This window comes from Lagopus leucura, unplaced genomic scaffold (assembly GCF_019238085.1).
Source record: "Lagopus leucura isolate 7727_CA_CO unplaced genomic scaffold, USGS_WTPT01 Super-Scaffold_739, whole genome shotgun sequence".
In the NCBI taxonomy this organism is placed as follows: Eukaryota; Metazoa; Chordata; class Aves; order Galliformes; family Phasianidae; genus Lagopus; species Lagopus leucura.
Genome location: NW_024962255.1, coordinates 20,567,523 through 20,590,657, shown reverse-complemented (window position 1 = coordinate 20,590,657; position 23,135 = coordinate 20,567,523). Strand labels below are relative to the sequence as shown.

The 23,135-nt window shown below is 39.2% G+C and overlaps 1 protein-coding gene and 1 long non-coding RNA gene across 2 annotated transcripts; one reads left to right on the top strand and one right to left on the bottom strand.

The window, feature by feature from the left end:
• The first annotated feature begins 391 nt into the window (after positions 1–391).
• CCNJ (cyclin J) lies at positions 392–9,672 on the top strand. The gene is made up of 5 exons (XM_042863544.1): positions 392–475; positions 2,040–2,250; positions 4,625–4,924; positions 5,017–5,176; positions 6,557–9,672. The coding sequence occupies exons 1-5, from the start codon at positions 407–409 to the stop codon at positions 6,966–6,968; spliced, it is 1,152 nt and encodes a 383-aa protein (XP_042719478.1). The 5' UTR covers positions 392–406; the 3' UTR covers positions 6,969–9,672.
• Positions 9,673–12,940: 3,268 nt separating this feature from the next.
• Positions 12,941–22,631, bottom strand: LOC122175677. The gene is made up of 3 exons (XR_006177475.1): positions 21,707–22,631; positions 19,534–19,594; positions 12,941–19,191 (listed from the first exon to the last, which is right to left on the bottom strand). It is a non-coding gene; the product is annotated as an uncharacterized LOC122175677 (long non-coding RNA).
• Between the last annotated feature and the right edge of the window lie 504 nt (positions 22,632–23,135).

Here is a 23,135-nt window from a genome sequence, read left to right as displayed (position 1 = left end):
CGGCCCTTTAACAATGGGTGAGGCGGGCGGTGCCGCGTGATGGCAGGGGAGCTCTTGGCACGCCGCGCCGCGCTCAGGTGCCCCGCGCCAGGCCCTGCCGCGGCCGTTGCGTAGGGTGAGTGGGGGAGGGGGAGCGCCGCCGGCCCTTTGTTGGAGCGCGATCGGGCTCCTCGCCCGGCGGCGGGGCTTAACGAGCCTCAGTTGTGCCGCCGGCTCGCATGACGGCCAGCTGGGCCGGGGGGCCGCGGGGCCCCGCGGCGAGAGCGACAGCTGATCGCGCTTAACTGTGGGCGAGCGGGGAAGGGGCGAGCGTGGCGCTGCCGCCCCGTCCCGCCCGCCCGCCCGCGCTCAGCCGGCGCCGCTTCCTCCCCTCCGCCCAGGCCCCGGCCGCGCCGCGCCGCCCCCCATGGAGCTGGAGGCGCAGTGGTGGACCGGACAGCTGGCGGCGGACATCCACCAGGCGCTGCGCTACAAGGTGGGGCCGCCGGGGGTGGGCGGCGGGAGCGGGCAGCGCGGGGCCGGGGTGGAGCGGGGCGAGCGGCGTTGGTGCCGGCGTGGGCTGAGACCTTCGGGCCGTGTCTCTAGAGCGGGACACGCGGTGCCGTGTGCTCAGCCTGCCCTCGGTCTTGACAGCTGATCTGCCCCGCTGGGCTGTTCTCTGTTCGTCCGGTATAAAAGGAAAAGGACTTTGCTCAGATGTGCGAACGGCTCCGAGCTCAAAGTCAGGGAAATGGTGATGCTATTGCACCGCCAGCACAGCATCGGGAGCATTTAGGGGCTGTTCAGAATTGCTTCAGCTCTAACTGGGAGTTGCTTGCTGGGGATGGTTTGGTGTGGTAGAGAGCATCTTGACTGGAAAACGAGTTGATAGTGACTGAGCCTATTTCTGCTGCCTTGTGGCATTTGCGGAGAGGATTATCGTTCTCAAAGGTGTGACTGCCAAAGTAACTTGTGGAGGGGGAGAAACACGAGAAAAACAGGATAACGTATGTGCTCTCAGAGTTACAGTTACTACAGCTAAGTCAGATTGTGAAATTCCGAAGTTTGGTAGGTATGAATGGCTTTGGTCATGATGAATTTTTTTCCTGATTTTATAAAACACTGCGGAACTTTGAATTGATGCTAAAACTTGGAAAATTGGGGGTGACTCAGTTCTAACCTGATGTCATTGGATTGTTCTGCTGGAAATCTACTTGTAGTCAAAATCCTACTTAGTCTGCAATGCACAGTGTAACTCATAAAAGTATGCGTGACAGCAGACAACGGCTGAGCTGCTGTGCTGCACCAAGGGGATGTAGGCAGGAGCCCTCGGATTCTACTTCTGCCAGCCCAAACTTTGCATTTCAAACACAGTGCTAAAGGCTTTTCTTCTCTGGAGTGTTGGTAGGGTTTTGGTGTTGTCCCCCTCTCCAAATCTCAGGCTGTGTGAGGTTTATGTGCCTTTAACTCAGTGTCTGAGAGCGTGCTGTAATCAGTGTCAGGGCAACATCAGTGAGATCAGATTAAGTCAGGGTCGGAAGTGCATGCAGGAAGAGATGGTGTTCCCCTGCTTCTTTCCCAGTTCCCAGCTTCAGATATAGCTGTCATTGCCCCCCTCACAAAGGCACCTGCAGGACAACCAGCTTTGGTACAAAGTCTGGTTGCTCAGATCAAACTGTAACAGGAGAGGGCTGAGTTAAGCTATTGGACTTCGTGTTGAAGCATCTGAGAAGTCCTTGCATAATGCTGGTGCTTCCCTGCTGGAGAAGCCTTTGCAGTAGAGAAGGTAAAATCAGCAGTCACTCTAGCTGATTGGTGAAAATATGTTAAGCCTTACACTGTTATACTAATGTTATGCAGAACCAAAATATTTAATTCTGTAATACCACAAATAATCTTTGCTCTGTGAAAAGAGATACTGAAGCTAGGGGAACAAAAAGAAGAGGAAAGAAGTAGTTTGCAAGTTCCATAATAAATGTGAGAATACCAGCTATGTTGGTTTGATGCCAGTGTACACTAAATGGTGGTTTTAATAAAATTGCATGCTGCTGTCCATCTAGGAGCTGAAGCTGCCCTCCTACAAAGGCCAATCTCCCCAGTTACATCTGAGAAGATACTTTGCAGATCTGATTGCCATTGTGAGCAATCGGTTCAGACTCTGTCCTGCTGCACGACATCTAGCTGTGTATCTGCTGGACCTCTTTATGGATCGCTATGACATATCCATACAGCAGCTGCATGTGGTTGCTCTTTCCTGTTTACTTTTAGCAAGTAAGTATGTAGTACCATAGTTGAATGAGAGCAATATAGGTGGTTCGGCCAAGTGCAGGGAGTAACCTGGTGGGGATACAGGGGGCAGAGGAAACAAAGTGGTTATAAAAGACTGAGGGTTAGATTTGCGTACTTAAATTTGGCCCAGATGATAAACCTTTCTTTAGATTTCTGTTTGGACATCTGTTGGCACCTGATAATACAAAGGGGAAAAAGTGAATTGCAATTAAAAACCAGTGTTTGTGTTTGGAAATACGAATTATTCTAAGATGAATTTTTCAGAGGGAAGCTACAGGAATGGAAAGGCTGCCTTCTGAAGAACATGTCAAAATAGGTGGATCCAGTGCTGAAAACAATTAAGATACTTGTGATAAAGGAAGAAATGAAATAAACCATATGTAGACTGTTTTGCAGCCTGTTGATGGTGCTGCATGTGTCTGGCATACTTCAGATTTTGTAAATTGTGCTGTTCTTTGTGCAAGCCTAGGCTAAAGTAAATCCTGTACTGTGTCACATAAAAAATGTAATGTAGGTGAATACACTGGTGATTACACAGTACTCTGAAGATAGAATTAATTACAAACATTCATTAATAACTGTGCTGCTGCTTATATAGCGCTCAGCTAGAATCCTGTGGTGTGTATCCATCTTTATGCACTTCTGGAGCCTTTTTACAAGTCCCGAATAATATATGAATGTAGTTTGCAGCATGCTTGCTGGCAATTGTTCTTAAACCAAGCACCCAAGCTTTGTGGTGCTAGCAGAGCTGACTGCTGGTTCAGTTTCTGCTAACCCATTTCTCTGAATCTATTTTCATTTTCTCAAACAAGATATGTCACATTGTAGGCCCTGTCCGCTAGTTAACACCTCTGTGCTCTGGTTTTCTGGTTTTGGTATACTGCTTCCTTTCAGTGCACTCTGTCTTCAGCAGTACAGCTATTCAACAGAACAGTTGAAAGATAAAAGGAGTTGTTTTGGAATTCTTCTGGGGGTAAATTTTGACTGTATACCACCAGCCACTTTGGCAGAGGATGGGGCTCTGAGTATTAAAAACCTGGCCTCAGAAACCAGTATAATCCATTTAAGAAAGTGGATAGTCTCTGAACTAATGCCAGATCTTCAAATTAAATTCATGTTCTGAAGAGGATTATTGGTTTTTTTTCTTAATCACTTTTACTATCCTTTGTAACAAACTGCAAATAGTGCTTATGAGAGCCTGAAGTACACATTCTTCTGAGAAGCACTGTGTGACTTAGTATGGAAAGCACAAACCAAAATGCTGCTTTGAACTTCTGTCCTGTGTGGCTCAAACAAGTTGTTCAAACAGTATGGTAAGCTAGACAGATCACACTATGCCTGATAAAGTTGTAGAAGTAATAAGAGAAATGAATATGTGAGTCCTGAAAAGCTTCCATTTCTGTAATTAGTTAAGTGTGGAAAACAAAAACGAACAGGCTGGGGCTGGCATGGCCTTAACTCCTGTGTAAATACCTCTCACTGTTAGTGGGGTGAAAGCAAACGATTGGTATGTTCAGTCCTGCAAAAGTCTCTAAAAATGTGCTTTTACAACATATCTGTAGTACTGAATAGTGGGTGTAAGATGGAAAGAATTTGCAGTGAAATTTAAATAGCACAACCATATGGCAAACTGTATGGAAATGTGACATTTGTTTCCCTTATTAATGGATTTTCTACATATACAATTCTGCTTCAGGCTAAAAGCATACAGGCCTGACAAGTTAAAGTCCAGGGAAGGTTGAAGCTACCAGCAGTGTTAAGTTTATATGGCAATGTGGTTTTTCAGATGTACATTGCTGAAATCCACTTCTTTGAAATGCTGGAGCAGCATATCTGCTATCAAATCTAAAAATGCACCTAGCATAACAGGTAATAACAGAGCAGATAAAATGACTAGAGAGGTAGCTGTACTCTAATGATTTCTAAAACCAAACAGGGTTTGTGGGGAAGAGAGAGTGATTAGGTCCCATGGCAGTGGTATTTCACTATATCACTTCATAATACAGTAGTTTGGTGACAAAAACTTAATATAAGTAGTGCCATGGATGTCATAACATAGCTTACTTCTGCACTTGGCAAACAGTAACTGGTTCATGGGCAGATGGATCAACAGGAAATATGGCACTGTATGATATCCAGCACAATGACATTATCTGCTGAAATTCAGTCCTTTATAGTACATGCTACTTTATGTCTCCAAGTAAGTCTTCCATTTGAGCTTTGCATTTGTGGAAAAGTCTAAAGCTTATTTGATGTACTAGAATTGAAATATGACCAACAACAGTCAGTAGATGCGATGTGTTTTGTAGTTCATGCATGCTGAACCCTTTTTCCCCCTCTTTCTGTTCATCTGAAGGCAAATTTGAAGAAAAGGAAGACAGTGTTCCCAAACTTGAACAACTGAACAGCTTGGGATGTATGACTAATATGAATTTGGTACTAACAAAACAGAATTTGCTTCATATGGAGTTACTGTTGCTAGAAACATTTCAGTGGAATTTGTGCCTCCCAACTGCTGCTCATTTCATCGACTATTATCTTTCTATTGCTGTCCATGAAACTGATCTTCATGATGGCTGGCCGATGGTTTGCTTGGAGAAGACTAAGTTATATATGGCAAAATATGCTGATTACTTTCTTGAAGTATCACTGCAGGGTGAGTTATGTATTTCAGGTAATTACTTCTTTGTTGTCTTGGCAGATTATGTCCAACTTAAATGAATCTTTTTTATGTTTTCTTCATTCTAGATCATGCATTCTTAAATTATGCCCCTTCTTTAGTTGCCACTGCATGTGTAGCTTCTTCAAGGATTATCTTACGCCTCTCACCAACATGGCCTACTCGACTGCATCATCTTACTGCATATTCCTGGGATTTTCTAGTGCCATGTATTGAACGCCTTTTAATGTAAGTTAATAGCTGCTTTTTTCTGGCCGGTGTACCAAACTGTTGGTATGCCTAAATGCTTCTAACATTGTGTTGATTTTTTTAAATATCTGTTTATACTTACATATACTTATGTATTAAGTAATATTTTTAGGTATAACATGCTCAGAGAATCTGTTAAATAGCTTGTTCCCAATCTCTGTAGTCCATTAACAGGCAAAAAAGAGTATGGGAGGCTCAGGATCTCATGCTTGCTCTTAAGACTGTGCCTTGGAAGTTAAAAAGAGGCTCCAGGCAGATTTTGGATCAAACATGGAATTGTTTGAAAAGCCAACTTACTGAGAGAAAAATCAGCTGGGTGGTTGCATCTAGTTTTGTGTTACCATGTAGCAATGCAAGTGACATCACACAAAACACCAGCAAATGCCAACTTGAAACTTGCTGGGAAAGGGTATCAAATCAGTTCTTATATTCCAAAGCTCAAGATCTAAACCTGTGCCCACAGTAATTGCTGTCCTCCTATAGAGGTTTGCTCTTGCCCTTATGTAAGTACAATTATGCACTGTTAAAGTACCGAAAATTCTGAATCTGGAAGAATCAAAACTGTAAATAAGGTTGACATTATCACCTTTGACCTCTGTTTTCTTCAGCAACAAATGTAATGAAGTGAATGGTACCTAGAGCATGCAAATGTGTTGCATTTTCAGTATCACTTTGGAATGCTTTGATATGGGAGGACAGGGGAAGGTTACAGTCTTTTTTGTAGTGCACCATAAAAAGCTTGCAGTCTCTTAAATTAAGACTGTTGATGGGCTGAACCATACCAAGCTCAAGAGATCAGCCCTGTACATACAGAACCAAAACTTTATCTGACTTAAGGTCCGATAGAAGTGTGCAGCTGGCACCTGCTTGCTTCACCTCAGCATAAGAGCATGTGAAAGAAAAAGTCTAAATACGTTTAAGGAAGGTATAAATCAAAAGAAACTCAGGTGAACTAAACTGTTGAAGTACAGAGCAGGACAGAATATCATGTTTTTTAAAGAAAAACTTCTACTCTGTTACCAAATTTAAATGAGACAGAGACAACAAGTAAGTATACTTTCAATGATCTGGCACTCAACTGCAGTATACTAGCAGACTTTCTTGCTCGGAGACTATTTTAGATACTGCCGTATTGCTTGTATTGCACTAAAACTTGGTTTAGAATTGCTAGGAAAATAAGTGAAATCCTGAAAAGAAACAAACTTTAAAGGGCAGACTAAAAAAAAAAAAAATTTTTTTTCTTCAGCTTTGGATCCTTTCTGGTAACCACAGCATTTGTTACTGCTCTTCAGTTAATCCAAGAGTTCAAATGACCTTTATATCTATTTTAATGTATTCTGTCTTCTCCATTTGTTTTAGTGCACATGATAATGATGTGAAGGAAGCAAATAAGCAAAAAGGACAACACTCTCAGTCTGCTCAACATACTGTATTTCAGACCCCAGGTCCAACTGCTCATCAGGCTAATGTTCAACCACACATACCACAGTATCTCCAAGCTCATCAGTCTTCATTACAGTATCATCATCAGACATCACAACAGCAAAACTGTCAACAGATAGTATCAGCTAATCACACAGCATCTTATCCACTTCAGACTTGCCCTGCTGCCTTACAGTCTAGTGTCCAGGCTCGATCCCATGTACAGACTGGTGCTGCCATGTCACTAGCTGTTCCTCTAGAAGTGAAGCCATGTATAAGTGTCTCCTACAACCGGAGTTACCAAGTGAATGGACGATATTCCTGTGTTACTCCCTGCTTTGAGAGGTGATAAATACAAAACTGATCTTGTGCTTGTTTATGGGGGGCAGGAAGTTGCATTGAGGAGAGTTATTTTGTTTTTGTTTAACCTCAAATATGTTTGAGGGCAGGAAGTTGTATTAAAAAAAAAAAAGTCTTTCCAGGAAAAAGAGGCAACTGGATTGACAATTAGTACTGGAGCTCAAATGCAGACTGCTTAAACTAAGCACACGGAACATCTGAAAGAATGTGTATACCTGGGCATAGTAACTTCTTACTCAGGCACTCAGAATAGTCTGTGCTTCTAATGCACATACTTGAAATATTAGCCAAAAGAAAAATGGCTGTGGACTAACTACAGAATTACTGTTTAATGAAGGAGATACGCAGTATTATTTTTGAAGACATTTATGTAATACCACCATACAGTATTAACGTTTACTTTAAATTTACTGAAACTTAAGAATCCACTGAATGCCAGATTTTTCCAAATATGTAGGGACCAGAGGAAGAAACAAATTTCATTTTGATAACTCCATGCTCTTGCTTTTGTGTTGGATATTTGCTTTAGATATTTGCATTTGAGTTAACTGGTATTGTGGCTAGTTTTTTAAGTTTTGTACCCCACAGGATAGATGCTATGTTTTTCCTTCTTTTTTCTTTCCTTGTCCTTTTTGTTTAAAGTAACTCTTTCATACTAACTCAGGGAATTTTCTACTCATTACTTTGCGCTGCTGGTTTGTATGCTTAATTGGGTATAACCTGAGGGAGAAAGGGAAGAGATTATAGCAAATGGAGTGGCTTTTTTTCAGGGCATCTACACATCAAGTACCAAAGGGATGCATTAGTGTTCACAGAATGTAGATGTGAACTACTGTCCAGCAGTGAGGTATTAATGATTGAAGAAAAGAGAAAGTTTCGTCCGAGCTAGTGCTGTGCCAGATTGTTACAGTGGCTGTGATTCCTCCATGAACATGCACACACAACAACCAAGCATCCTCCAATTGTACTGACAGTATCAATTCTACAAAAAAAAAAAAAAAAAAAAAAAAAGCAGTCAAATAGAAATCCAATCTGTGTCAGGCTTACAGTGGAGGGAAATTCTCAGGTAATAGTGGGGCAAATTTATATTCTGTTTGGGAATTCCAGAAGAAAATGCAGAGATCTACTCTTCTAAATGGGTGGGTCAAAATGTGTTGCAGAGTGAACTGCTTTACCACAATTAAGATGTTAATCACATAACTTTATGAAATTACACTATCTCCTGTGGAGCAGGCTGTCTGAGAGTAGAAAGCTTCACTTGTCCAACTCTTGGATGAAAATGGTAATGAAGATAGTAGGGCAAAACTGCTTAAAAAATAAAAAGTACCAGCCTCTCCTGTGGTAGAATATGGGAGGAAATTTGGATGACAGGATTCTTACTACTTTAAAATATCTTTATAGGTTGTAAACTTAAGGCTTTTTTGTTGTTGTTGTTCTCTTACCATCTCCATCTTCTGCTCATCTTAGTAGCAACACTTACAAAACTTGTACCATCCCACTGGGGATCTCACAAAGACCACTTTGAAAATAGGGGCAGTTAAGATATGCTACCAATATTAAGGTGAGTGCTTTGTCACTGGAGAGAGGGCCTTCTCATTATGTTCAGAATGGAGAGAATGCAAATACATTCATTCTCTCTGGAATTGAATGATAACATGCTACAAAAAAATCTATTTATTGATGAGGAGAATAAATCCTGTTCCTTTTGTTCTATTTTCTGTATAAATCCCAATTTTTGTTGAGGGCTTTTGTAGCATAAAAGTCTAAGTCAAGAGGGGTTTAGGAGGATAACAAAAGTTTATTGTTGAGAATCAGCTTTGAAATAGGCATAGGGTCAATTCTTACTTTTAAGTGTAAAATCTTTTTCCTCACCTCTCCATTTATTAATGAATATTTCCCCTTGTCTGAAAGTAGCATTATGTTGAGATTTTCCACCTCATAAGATGCCATGCTTTTTATTCAGCATTGTTACCCATGTAAAAGGGAAATGGACTTCCTTCTACCAGTTTCATTTTGTTGCAATGCTATATCCAAGTCCTCAGTGCTCTGAACTACCTCTGATACTATGAATGTACAGTCTTGTAATAGACCATGACTTGAAGTAACAGCAGATGCCTGTAGCAAACTTTTCTGGAAAATCTCATCAGCTAACTCATCATCTTTAGTTGTGATGCATCAGTATAGGCTTTTTTTTTTTTTTTTTTTTTTTTTTGAGTATTAGTAAAGTTATCCCATAGGCATTTGATATATAAAAATTTAACTAATACTTAACACTGGAATGATAATGGGTGGGGGGATTATTCAGTTAGTTAATACAACCAACTTACATTTAATAGGATATTTTTATTTGACAATTTTTAAGACATTAGGTCAACTGTAAAGAAATCCACTACTTGCTGTTTGTTTTTAATTTATTGCTTAGTCTGTCTTTTTTTTTTTTTTTCTGACACTACAGCTTCATAGTGACTGCAGAGAAAATGTATACTGAACAGTTTTGATGTATTATTTAAAAGGGCTTTACCAGTGTACATTAAAGATACACTGTTCTTACTACTAGAACCAAAATGTTTTCTATAGCATAAATAAGAATGGTGCTCCTAAATGCAGAATGTCCAAAACAATGGAATCTTTGTGAGTGCTATGCATTCAATTTATTTTTAAAAATAAAACTAGTTTTGAATAAGAAAATCCCAGTGTATACTATGCTTTGTTTTATTTTTTTAATATTTAAACTGGCCCTAATAAGTCTTCTATCACCACTGCATATGAGCTGGAGGTATATGGACTTTTTCTCCACTTCACCACCCCTTACTTCTATGACACTATATATATAAGCAGCTTTGGGAATGCTGACACAACCAAAAAAAAAAAAAAACCCAAACACTGCAAACTGGGGGGAGGGGGTTTGAGTGGGAAGGAAATCATGCAGGAAGGGGCTTTGGAACTAATTGTACCCACAGCATATGTTCAACATTGTACACTTCAACAACCTTGTATCCAGTGCACAGCTGTAACAAAGAAATTGAGAACAAAAGAAGTGTTGCAGGAGGAAAGACATGAATTCATTTTGCTCTCATTCAAAAAAAAAAAAAAAAGTGATACATGCAATCCTTTCAATACTTGAACTCAATTAGAAGAACACTTGGCTTTTGGCAAAAGGCTATTGCCACAAGCTTTTAGATTATTTATAATAGCTGCGAGGGCAGAAGGTAATAGTTTTTAGTTACTAATTAATTTACTAATAATGTATACATTTTACAATTGAAACAAGATATAGAACTCCAAACATCATGTGGGCTGCTCAAAGTATCATTCCCAGAAGGCTAGAAAATGAAAATCTGAGGTCTCTATTAGCTTACATCCATTGTTTCAGGGATAAGCTCTAACTGTGGAAAACCTTCTGGAAGCTACAGAGGGAAAGCAAGCTCTGTTCTGTTCCACCAAGGAATAGGGACAATGCATTACATCAGTACAGTGACAGCATGCATGAATTACTGATACTTTCCTCTGGAAAGTTTTGTCTTCATCCTTAAGGTGGCTAACCTTCTGTCTAGACTTTCTCCATGAAATCCCATAGTTGGTTGTTTCTGAGTTTTTTGTTTTTTGGTTTTTTTTAATTGTAATTACAAAACAGTAATTACCACCTGACCTTTATGAATCTCTAACTACAAGGACTGACAGCTACAATTCAGTCAGGTATTCCAGTAGAATTCAAAAGATTTTAAATTTCAAGTGTGAAGATTTGTTTTTGTACGTAACACACCAAGTTTCATCTGTCTCCCATGATCTGGGCTTATTACCTCTATCAAATAGTCCTAATTTCTGCCAGAAATTCATTTCATTTAGAAGCTGAAATTCAAAGTTCATATCTTGCAGACTGGCATGTAATTAGAAATAAAAGATTTTTCAAGCAATATGGCATGCTTCCTTAATTTATGAGTGGTTCCAAGTGTTCACAGGAAAATCAGCCTCTAGAGCAGATAGGCCTTATCTGACTGAACAGTAGTGCCCAGTTAGTAGTCTTTATTTCAGAGCAGCAAATTTTTAAAACACCAAGTGGCAATAACAAGATGCTGTGCTATTTTCAGTCTCCATTATAAATAATATAAATAAATAATACAGGTACTAAAACTGCAAACTTGAGATTCATTATGCTTATTCACTGTAACATTCACATTCACCATGCAAGTTATTTGCATCATTACTATACATATTAGCTGATGTATGTGCTCTCAAACTGTCCAGAAATGCAACTTGCTGTTCTTGGAACGTGTGAACTTACTCTCCTGAAAAAATAAGATACAAGAACATTTTCATAGAACATTGTTAAAATTCTCATGAAAGAAAGTGTGCATTTTCCATAGTCTATGAATCATTTAAATGACAACTTGAAACTGTGATTACATGTCTGTAGGAATCTTTTCATGTTAATCATTGCTTATAGGAAGACTAACAGCCATTAGAATGGCAATTCAGTGTACAATCATGGAAAAGGAAAGGTTGGAAGGAATTTCAGATACCATTTGGACCAGCCATACACAGCAAGAGCCAGGCCTAGACAAAACTGTCTACCATCTTGTCAAGACGAACATAAGTCCTAGGTGTTGAAGAAGCATTGGAAAATGTACCTACATGAAATTTAGCAACATTCAACAGTGGTTTATTTTGTAGTTCTGAAATGATGTATTACACAATGGTAAGATGTATTCATTAGAAACGTGTTAATTAGAAATTTGTAGGCTTCTTTGTTTTTAAACAGTGACTAAAGCAGTGTTTAGCTAAATGTAGCAGTATGTTTAAATGCACAGATCCTACAGAAGGGTAAATGGCATTCCAGATGGCTTCTTCACAGATCTCAAAAGACAGAATTTCTTCAGAAATGCCACAGTAACAGTTTTCAGAGAAAGTGCCCGTATCACAGAGTGGCTTCCCACATCTGGTATTGCACCTTATCCTATCTTAGTGCATGCTCACTGTGGAGCAATAAGGACAATTATCCACAAGGATTTGGCTATTCCATACTCTTCTAGCAAAGGTTATGAGTACCAAAACAACTATCTTCATCAACAGATGAAGGAGTGGGCACAGAGCCATGCATCCAAAAGAGCATTCAATGATAGACGTGGAAATAGGATAAGATCCTGCTAGGAAACAGTCTCTCTACTAGGAGAAAAGTCCTTACCAGGCTGCTTTATCTGAGTTCAGATTATGGCTCTAAAGAGAAACTCCCTCATCACTGAGATCACTGCATATTTGTTTTGAGAATCTTTTGTGAAGCCTCCCGAGACTTGGAAGAACTTGTTGGTAAGAAGGTAGCAAGTAAGTAGCACTACAGACCACAAAGGCTAAAGATACATCAGAAGAATTTTTTCCACTTCCTGGATTAGCTCAACTGCAAGAGTGCAGAAGCAATTCTCAAAGCAGTTCCATTGCCATCTTCTTTATTTCTCTGCTTATATATTCCTCTTTATATTACATGAGGGTTGTGGGGGGTTTTTTTGTCTTTGCTTTCGTTGTTTTTTTTTTTTTTTTTTTTTTTTTTTTAAATATTTAACAGGAAACCATTTTATCTTCCTGTTGATTAATTTCACTTTTTACATCCTCCCTATTGACCAAGCAGTCAGCATTCTGGAGAGGACAAGAGCACTGAACTGCTTGTTCAGCTTATTTTCAACTTTATTATGAGATTCCAAAAGAAATATTCTGCATTTTCCAGAGTTGATGGCACTTTTTTCCTCTAAAGCAACAGAAAATACATACTGGCAATGAAATAGACTTCCAGTGGGAAAAAGAAAAAACTAAAAAGGCTTGCTAGTTTTCTTACATATATGCAGTAAGACCATAGCACATCTAGAATTAAAGCAGCACTTCATTTTGCAACCTTTTACAAATGGTTCCATGTTCCTTTCAAAAAGATGCACGACAATTTTGAATAAGTGAAATATTTCATGCCAGTAGAGTAATTGCAGCACAAATTACAGTTTTCACAAATATACAATTGCAGTGGCTGCACCAACAAACTGAAAGAAAAAAAAAAAAAAAACACATCAAAAAAGCCCCAACAAACACCTGGTATGGCTTGAAGGAACTACTAAGAGCAAACAGCAAAACAATGTAAAATAACATGATAGAAAGGATGAAATTGGTACTTCTCCATTATTACAAAGGAAAACAGAGGAACATTTCATAGAATCTGAAAACAATTTATTTAAATACAGAAATAACTACAACAAATTATCATAGCTTTCAGTGAAGGCAAGAGCTTAGCAGGGTTTCCAAGAGATTAAGCATTTACGTAGATAATGAAATCATTCAGGATTTAAGCCAATACTAATAGAGGTAACGGAGAAATACCTCTTAATGCAAATTAGTCAACAGGTATCCACGAAAGGATTTCTTGTGCCTTCCACTTAACAAGTAGGTCTGACTACATGCAGAAATTCTATACATTAAAAGCAGTTAATTGTCAATAATTTTTGTGATGTAATGGATATACATTTAATTTTGCTAAACACTTCATGTGCAGTATGTTTTTGTTAGGTAAATAAGTTAACAATGTTTTGTGTCTGTTGTTTATGCCTCATTATCAATATCTGCATCAATTCTTCAGAGCAGTAGTTGACATCACAGGTTTTATTTCCATTTAAGTTTACAGTATGACTCAGAAATCCATGCTTTTTTTTTTTTTTTTTGGCTCTCAGAGCAACAATAAGGGCAAACATATACACTGGCAGGAAACTCTACAGAAAGACTCCATAAAAATAGACTACAAAAGCTACTAACTCACAAAGTACACCCATCCTCAGCACAAAAGTTTAGGAACCAAGAAAGTCAGCACTAATCTTGGCATAAAGACAAAATACAATGAAAATATTTAATGTATTTAAAAAAATCTTATCTATGAATCTAAGGAATGGAAAAGCTTCAAAAAGTTTTGATAAAAATTTATAATAAATCTTAGATTCTAAAGACTGAGTCAAGAAACTCAATTTAACATTATAAACAGAAAGTGTTGCTAACAAAATTCTCAAAATGAGTATATCTAACATAGGGTCCTAAACAAGCAGATACAGGCATAACAAAAGACAATTCCAGGAAGCTGAAACTTGATGAACTGGACATAAATGGTAGAAACAAAACGTTGTAACTAATCAGTAGAACTCTTCTAGGGAGATGATAAATATTGCATCATATCTAGTCTTAAAATGACAAACCAAGAGCTATAGCTTTTCCTTAATTAAAATAAAGAAAGACAGAAGTTCATATCTGATAGCTTACTGAAGGCAGCCAAACTATATTTTCAACACCAGAAATATCCACCACTATTTCAGATTTGCTTAAGCAATTTCTAATTGTAACTTAAAAGCTGAACACTGAAGAGCCCAGATTTTTTTCCCAAACCAGAAATGGAGTGCCATTGCTTTTGTTGACTCTTGCTCTGTCTCAGAATTTCATCTTTCATTAAAAATAATGACAGCTCAGCATGAAGTCCCACAGCATCTCATGGAATATATAATGTGAACCACAGAAAAAAAGAAAGTATGAGAAAAGTCTTCTAACCTCCTAGAAAGCACTGTTAATACCATCCACCTCTGTCTCTTTCACGGTTTAAATACAACAGATAACAGATGCTTAAGTTTAGGGCACTAGCTGAGTCTCAGAGCTAGGCTATTCAGATTTGACAGGTGCTGATTTTCAATAAGTATCAGGCATACACCTGTGACATTATTTACTGGTCTACTTTCTCACAAATCTCAAGAACTGAAATTATAAAATCAAAGGGCAGCATTGTCCCACCAATGTATTATAACCTGTATTTTAAGTTGGCTGAACTCAGTCTCCGTGTCACAACAGAATCTACCTCTATCATTCGTGACTCCTTCTGTCATTGGCTTTCATGCTGAGAAAAAAAACACCAAAACCAACACCTAACAAACAAATGCAAATGAAGCCATGAGTTTACAGAAGTAAAAAAGGAGAGAGGGGAAGTATTGCAGATGAACATAAACAGAATTTATATTAAAAAACAATGCTGACTGAAACTCTCCAGAGCATTTTACAGAAATTTTCCCTTCTTTACTATCACTTCATGCTAGCTTTATCTTTGCCAATAAGAATCGGAGGCCTCTGGCAGGATTATCTTGAAGCCCAGGTCTTCAGCATTTTTCCTCTCTATTCTATGTTTAATTTCAAATGCATTCTAAAGACCAAAAAGAGGACTGATAACCTCAACCAGGATCAGAAAATAAAGACATGCAGCACCACTAAAGAAAACACTATTTTGTGATCTAGGAAAAAATAAATTATGAATAGTAAAACATGGAAAAAAAAAATTTTCCTGAGGTCAAAGCAATACTTTAAGATGTCAATAGCAATGCTGTCCAAAACATGGTATTACAAATATCTGTTTCAATTAAGAGAAATCAATTTACTTTGAACTGCATTAATAATGAAGATACTCATCCTAAACAGTCAGGGCATAAGCCCTGTTGTTTTAGTCACTTAAAAAAAAGCAAGAGAATAACATTAGTACATTTTGTCCTGTATATGTTGAAGTATTCCTACAAACACAGGTATGCATGTTGAAAATAGCAGAAGTTTAACAATAGTGCTCCTAAATCAGAGCAGCTGGAAGCATTTACAATTTTTAATCTCTTCTTCAGCAACAAATTTAAAATGTTCTTGCAGCTGTTTTAAGACAAAAGTACTTTGGAACGGTTTATTCCCTGAATCCCACATACTGTGAAAGAATGCAAGACCAAGGCTACAGTATTTCACAGATCATCCCCATTTCAAAATGCTTTTTTTCAATTAACTTTTAGAGCCTTTACCAAAAACCTTGAACGAATTTGTATATCTTTCTGACTAGCCCAATAGCATAAGCTAAGGCCAACCTTGCGGCTAATCTGAACACGAATCTTTTAATGGAACAAAGTTTTATATGTAAAAGGGTACATTAATGCTTGTAATGCTTCCTTTGTTCCTGGTGCCCTCTTTATTTTTCAAAAATATGCATTTTTTTCTACGGCACAAAAATCTAACTGGCCTTTTCTGATTAGTACTGTGAATGAAGATGTTTCCTGCAAAAATCATTTTGCTTTATTCCTATATTTTCACCAGATTACCAGGTATCTACTGTCCCAGGTAGGTATTTGAAACTCAATTAATGAACCATATGGGATATACAGCATAAGATCAGCACACACCCACATCAGAATTCCAGCCTGTATCCTGTAAACTCCATGCTGCATTGGATCTAATGAGTCCAGAACATCTCAGAGTCTGATTTACTGTTATAAAAAAAAATTAACTAGAAAGCACCAGAAACCTTAAGTCATCACACTGAAGTTTCCCACAGTTCTGAACGTGAAATCCTAACTGATGAGAATCCTGATAAAACTGAAAAATATATGATTCATTACCACCTGCATCAAGGAGAATTTACTGGCTGAGAAACAGGTGTGACAAGAAAATGCTCCCTTCATCAGCTGCCCAGCATGAAGCATGCATAATTTTGTGTGACATCAAAGAATAGAGGTTTCTCCTTTTCATTAAGAAAAAGAAAGGAACATCTAAGTCCAAATCGGCTGACGTAAGAGAAAAAGCCATGTAAATTTTTTTCTAAATGTATTTGGATGGTCAAGATTTGAAAGGTCATCTCCTTTCCTCACCCAAAAGCAAAGCCATGCATACTCTTGATTTTAATTGGCCATAGTAACTACAGTTTTCAAACAAAATTTATACTTCTCTACCTCATAGGCACCTCACCTATGTTATAACACGTGAGCAGCTGACAAACATATGCCTAAGCATTTTCCTGAAGGAGGATGCTTTCAAGAAATAGTGAAGGAGAAACGTTCAATTCTCCCAAACTTCCTGAAAACTTCCAAGTCATGGACTTGGACATCTCTACCACTTCCACTCCAGCCCTTTTTCTTTTTTTTTTTTTTTTTTTTTTTAAGAAAAAGGTCAACCATCTCCACAATCCAAGTCTCTGCAAAAACCCTTAGGAATAAAAACAGAGACATATCACAGACTTCTAAAGAACTCTATAGGTCAAGGAAAACTATTTGGAATGAAATCTTTCATTAAAATTTTGAGAGAACTTCCTCACAGACTGAAGCTTCATTAAAGGCATGAGACTGGAGGAGATATTCAGGTTAAGTCCAAAAACTTATCATACACAAATATGCGACATAATTCCTTTCATTATACTGTTCTGAACCCTTGGTCTTCCAAGACTTAAAGCTCATAGAATTCAAGTCTATCAGCTCTCATTTATTTATGGTCACTTCTTCTTAAGCCAGTGTTGTCTTAATTTAAATCAGTCTTTCCTGTTTTGGGTTTCTCTTCCTGCTCCACTTAAATCAACTAGGGAAGAGCTGCATAGCTGCATCCCCATCACATGTCCAGGAGCACGTGCTTCAATAAGCAGTGGTCAAGAAGGGGAAATCACAGTCACCACAGACTTCTCAGCATACCCTTCTCTAGCTGAATTTAGTTTCTGCTCAGGAGAGCCACAACCAGCAATTTCCAACATCACAGTGCACCAGTGCTAATAAGACAGAAATAAGTAGCTCAGGGACAGATGAAAATCTCTGAGAAGCAACGGAGAAAATCAACTAGAAACTGAAGATCATTCTTAAAAATTGAAAAAATAAAGAACAATAAAAAAGGCTTCCCTGAGCCACTATTATTTTTACTGGTAGTGTATCTGGCAAGTATCTGCATTTAGCTCGACCAAAGGATTCAAAGAAAAAAACAAAAACCGCAGAGCTGTAGGGGGCACTGTAATCCTTGATTTGCTCTGAAAGCAGAGAAGTTGTGAAGACTGATTCATGTGTGAAACACGCACTTGGATTAGCTAAAATCTAACACGAGGTCTCATGCATTGCACTTCAGCAGAACCAGGACACACAGTCGTCTAGCTTTCATCAGCTACTGACGATGGTACCTATACACCCTTTTTTCCTCCCAGAAAGTTACATATACAATAATATTCTTAAATACAGGTTTCCCCTCCGATCTCAATAAAACAAAAAAATTTATGTCCTAAGGAAACCTTAGCTCCCAAGATTTTATAGTCGAGGGCAATATCACTAAGTGTACAGTGATGTACAGAAACCTCACTCTAAATGCACCTCATGTACATTAACAGTTAACACTCCAGTTAACAGGAGAACAATTTGTCTTATCATACAGTAAAATGGGTACATCAGCTGGGAAAAAACAAAACAACAACAACAAAAAAAAAACCACCAAAAAACAACCAACCCCCCCCCACCAAACCAGCAACCCCATAACCTCCTGGCTCTACACAAGACCACCCAAAACTCAAATCATGTTTCTTAGAATGTTGCCAAAATGCTTCTTCAACTTCAGCAGGCTCAGTGCTGAATTACAGGTTAACAACTTTGAGATGTCTAACAAATATTGCTTTTCTAATTAGAAATGCCAATATAGGAGAAGTATCTCCAGCTTAAATCTTGAAATTCAAGCTTGACAAGACTTAAGTACAAGCTAATGATCAACAATTAACTGCAGATAATGAGATTATACTTTTCAGATCATTTCACACTGAAGCAAGACTAATGAAGCACAACAACACACACCCTGGAACGTATCACGCTTAGTGAGCCAATGCTAAGTGAATTGAGATAAAATGGATGTAGCTCAATTTAAGTCAGTATTTTGTTCTGTGCTTTGACAGTGCAAGTTTGTACAGTGTATTTAAATACTTAGTTAAATACTTTTCCTCCATTAATGCTTTCCCAGACCCTTCTGGTCAGCATTATAACTCAATAAATCTTGTAACAAAAATATATTTAGAAATACCCTTTTTTTTTTTTTTTTTTTTTTTTTTTTAATTGCATGCATTAAATTAACACATTCCTGAAACACAATTTGGTTTTATATCATAAGCATCAATATTAGGATAACTGGCCCCCATACTCACATACTCAGGACTGCTAGAAGCCAGGCTACAGAAATAAATCCCTTTTAGCCTGTCTGCAACAGTTGCATGTCATATACAAATTGCATCAAATTGCCACATCTTTAAAGTTTATAATCTTACTTGTACAAAGAGATGAACTTAACCCACAGATTAGGTTTCTCCACAAGCCATTTCTGTTCATTGTGCATCATGGCAGCTTCATTTTGTACATAGCAAAACAGGTCTTGTGTCTCTTCTGCATTCTTCAGTCAGTGTACTGTTTAGATGGGTGCAAAATAGAGAGGATGAAGTGATGGGGATGGGAAGAAGCAGCATGGATTTCTCATTCAAGGGTGTGAAAGTATAGAGGTTTGGAAGGCACCCCTCCTCACACACAAGACCTCACCTACCATTTGGAGCTGGTGTCACTGCTGTTAGGTGAATACAAGGAAATCAAATGTAGGAACCTCTAGCTTCAACCATGGGAATTGCCACTGAGTTCAATAGGACTATTCAGTGAAAGCACATAAAAATGAAAACTAATGGGCTTCTAACTGACTGCTCAAGTTTTGCTGCACAATAGCAGGAAGTATGTAAATAAGTATTTTTCTTGTACTACCTTCCTGTAGGTCCTGATTTACAGGTTCTTCTATTTGTGGTCTACCAGCATCTTCAGTAAGCTATGAAAAACAAATCAGGAAAAGCTTTCAACATTTTAAAAGTACAAGGAAATCCCACTTCTCCGGGGCCGGGCCCCCCCCCCCCCCATTTTAACTGATTAACTGCTCACATTTTTATATTATGAAATAAAAATACTGACAAACTAAAGTGAATACACAGGTTTTCTGGTACTCAATATTTAACACTGATTGTTAATTCCCAGTTGCACTCTTTCCCAATGAGAAAATAATGGGGAATGTGAATTAATCTGTCAGTCACAAGCAGGCACTTTTAAGGGAGTCCTGACTATACAGCATGCTCCCTCTGGTGGTTACAACTCAAATTTATGTTTCACACAACAAAGCCTATTTCTGTTAATTTTTTTTTTTTCTGAATAGAATTTTATTTACTCAAATTTTATACAAGGTAAATAAAAATAACAAAGTTTTTGTTGATCCACAGCATTTCAGATTCAGAATTACATCCTAAAAGATATTGGGTTAATAACATCAGACTTCAATGTGAGCTTCCAGGTTTGTTGCAATTACAGCAAAAAAAGAGAGACTTATTACCAGTGAACTGCTGTAATGTATACATCACATTCAAACTAATATTTAACATCTAATTAATCAGGGATATTGCGTTGTATATTGCAAACTGAAGCAAAAAGAGCAGGCATAATCTCTGTAGGAACAGTGTAAACTTACAAAAGGATTGTAGATCTATACAGTACAGACCTAACCAACATTTGAACACATTCTAGTTGTCCATATTTTAAAACACAACAAAGGAAAAATAAGAAACAGTATATCCTAAAGCTCTAAAGTAATTATTAGATGGCTGGAAAAATTTCTTAGTGGGATTTGAGAACTGCAATAAATTACGTATGGCTCAAATCATGCTTCAATTTGCTCAGGTACACTGAAACCACCACATCCAGAATAACTACTCTTATACAGAAAAATAACTTAAAACCCAATAAGTTGAATAAGAACTACAATTAAAGGATAATAGTGATTAAATGTGGGTATAAACTATAGGAGAAGAAAGCACATTCTCTGCCTCCTGAGAAATGCAAATTGAGACTACAACTTAAATTCAAAATAGCAAAAAATGTAAGATGAACAGTTAAATAAAGGTTACTAAAACCAAGAACGGAACGACTTTCACTTTCAAGAATGTTTTTCTGAAAAGGTCCAAAAATATTTTCTTGCAAAATACAATTTTCAACCTTCAGATCACTAGGGAACTGTTCTGCTAACAGTATTCATTCCTATCTTTAGTACACATTTATATACTTTGTTGAGAAAACTGTAGTAAGTTTTAACTTACTACCAGTTTAAAATTGGGTATAAGAACCCCGATAGGTTACATTTCAATCCTACAAAGATGTTAAAGCTACATAACAGCTAAAAAGTAACACTGCTTATCACTACTGTTCATTCAACTGCCGTCGTTCACTGATCCACAGTAAAGCTTTCTGAGACAACACACATGAATTACAGCATCTTAATTACCTGAGAAATAAAAAGGATGAAGTACTCCTGCCTTCCTGTACAGTGAAGTCCTATTATACTGTACTAAGAAGTAATGTCAGCAGAGTGCTTTATTTAAGCTCTCAAAGATTTCTTTTTCCCCCCAGAGCATTCTTTATGTTCTTTAGCTAATTGAAAATACTTTTACAGAGATGGATGATATGCTTACTGACTACAGAATGCACATGACTATCAGGAGACTGCAGCAAAGTTTATATGAGTTAGGCAAGGTGCACAGGGTAACAATTCAGAAGTCCCCAGAAATCTACTGAGGCCATCAAATACTTCAAAAACTGTGGAGCAAAGGATTCTCAATACCATCTTCGTTTTGTCTTGTATGCACAATCTGGCAGAACGACTGCTAACCAGTTTGCCTGTTGAACTTAATTCAATGCGGCAACTCAACACTCAAAAGAGCCAGAATCTAGAAGTTCCTTTGTTAAAAACGCTGTGCCAGATCAAATGCATCACCTTTCTTACTCTAACACTATCAAAACTGCCTCCTTTAAATCTAACTGCAGTTGTAGAACTTTCTTGTTTCAAGGTGGCTTTGCATCTTATGAGGTAATAAATTGAATTCCACTGGGCCTTGCTTACCAGTGCAGTGTGAGGCTCTTGTTGAGGAGCACAATGGCTTTCCAGAAGAACAAAGGGATACTATACAGCTGATACCAGTTGTAATTTAAAGCATTAGGTTTAGGAGGAAAACTTCACATCTGACTCTAAGAAATTCGTCTGCTCTTCAGAAATGAAATGTGAGAACTTCGAGAGTTTAGGATCCTCTCAATAGAAGCACCTCATTGTAGCACTATGCTCTTAACAACTGCGAGTCGCTCCATGGTCTCATGCTTCCCTCAGATTAAAATAAAATAAAAAATAAAAATTTCACATTGTTTCTGGAATTCACAGGACTTTTGTTTGTTTCCAGAACTAAAAGGGACAGCACAGCACTACCCAGAGCTGCAGAACTCCTGACAGCACCGCAGTGAAACCTCGCTCACCACTTTGCACATGACGGCTGAAACGTGAGAAGCCTCCACAGCTCTCCCTCACAAATCTGAAGAAAACCCAAAATACGATCTGGATTCTCCTATTATCAATGGATGTTTTGTACTCAAAAACAAGGTGTGTAGTAAAGCTCTGGTGACACCTAGCAGGCAGCGGGTACCAGGCTTTTCTATAGCTGCACTGCAGTAAGCACCCAAGTCATGATTTCATCCGAGAAACAAGCGTTTCACACGCCCCGGCAGCGGTCTAGATAGAAGATACACCACCATTTTCTCAGAACACCACCTCGCTGCCAGCAGACACGGCCTCCTCCGCACACTTCCTTCCTGGCGGTGCAGACGCAATACCGCAGCTCCACAGCAGCAGCACATGCACACTTGAGGAAGGGGGCGGGCAAGGACGCCCCCCAGACCCGGCTCTCCCTCAGAGCTCCCTTCGAGCTCCGCTCCCCACGAGCGCAAAACGTTTCGCTACGGGAAGCACATCCGTCTCATTCCGCCCGCTCAGCAGTAAACGCAACCCCTACCCCTACCCCTACCATTTCCACACCACGCACGCCTGCCAGCCTCCCCCCTGCGCCCACGGGCTCCCAGCTCATGCGCAGACGCACGGCCGCGTCCCATTGGCCGGCCGGTCACGCACACTGAGCGGGTGCTCGCTCGAGCCTAGGGGTCGCGGCCGCCGCGCACGCGCGCTCGGCACCCGCCGGCCCGACCGCGAGGAGCAGGCGCAATGCCCCCTCCCGGCAAGCTGGCCAGCCGCCGCGCATGCGCAGTCGAGACCGTTTCGGGAACGTTCTGTGCCGCCCGTCTCGCTCCAGCCTTCCTCTGCAAGGGAAATCCTGTCAGGGTACGGGCCGCCCGCAGCCCCGCTCCTCCCCGCCCCGGCGCCCGGGCCTTCCCTCGTTACCGCATCCTGCTGCAGCCCTCGCCCTGCTTCTCACGGCCCGGCCCCTCGCCGACAGCCCGGCCCCCAGCCGTCGGGCCGCGACCTCCCCTTTGCCCCCGTGTCTTTTTTT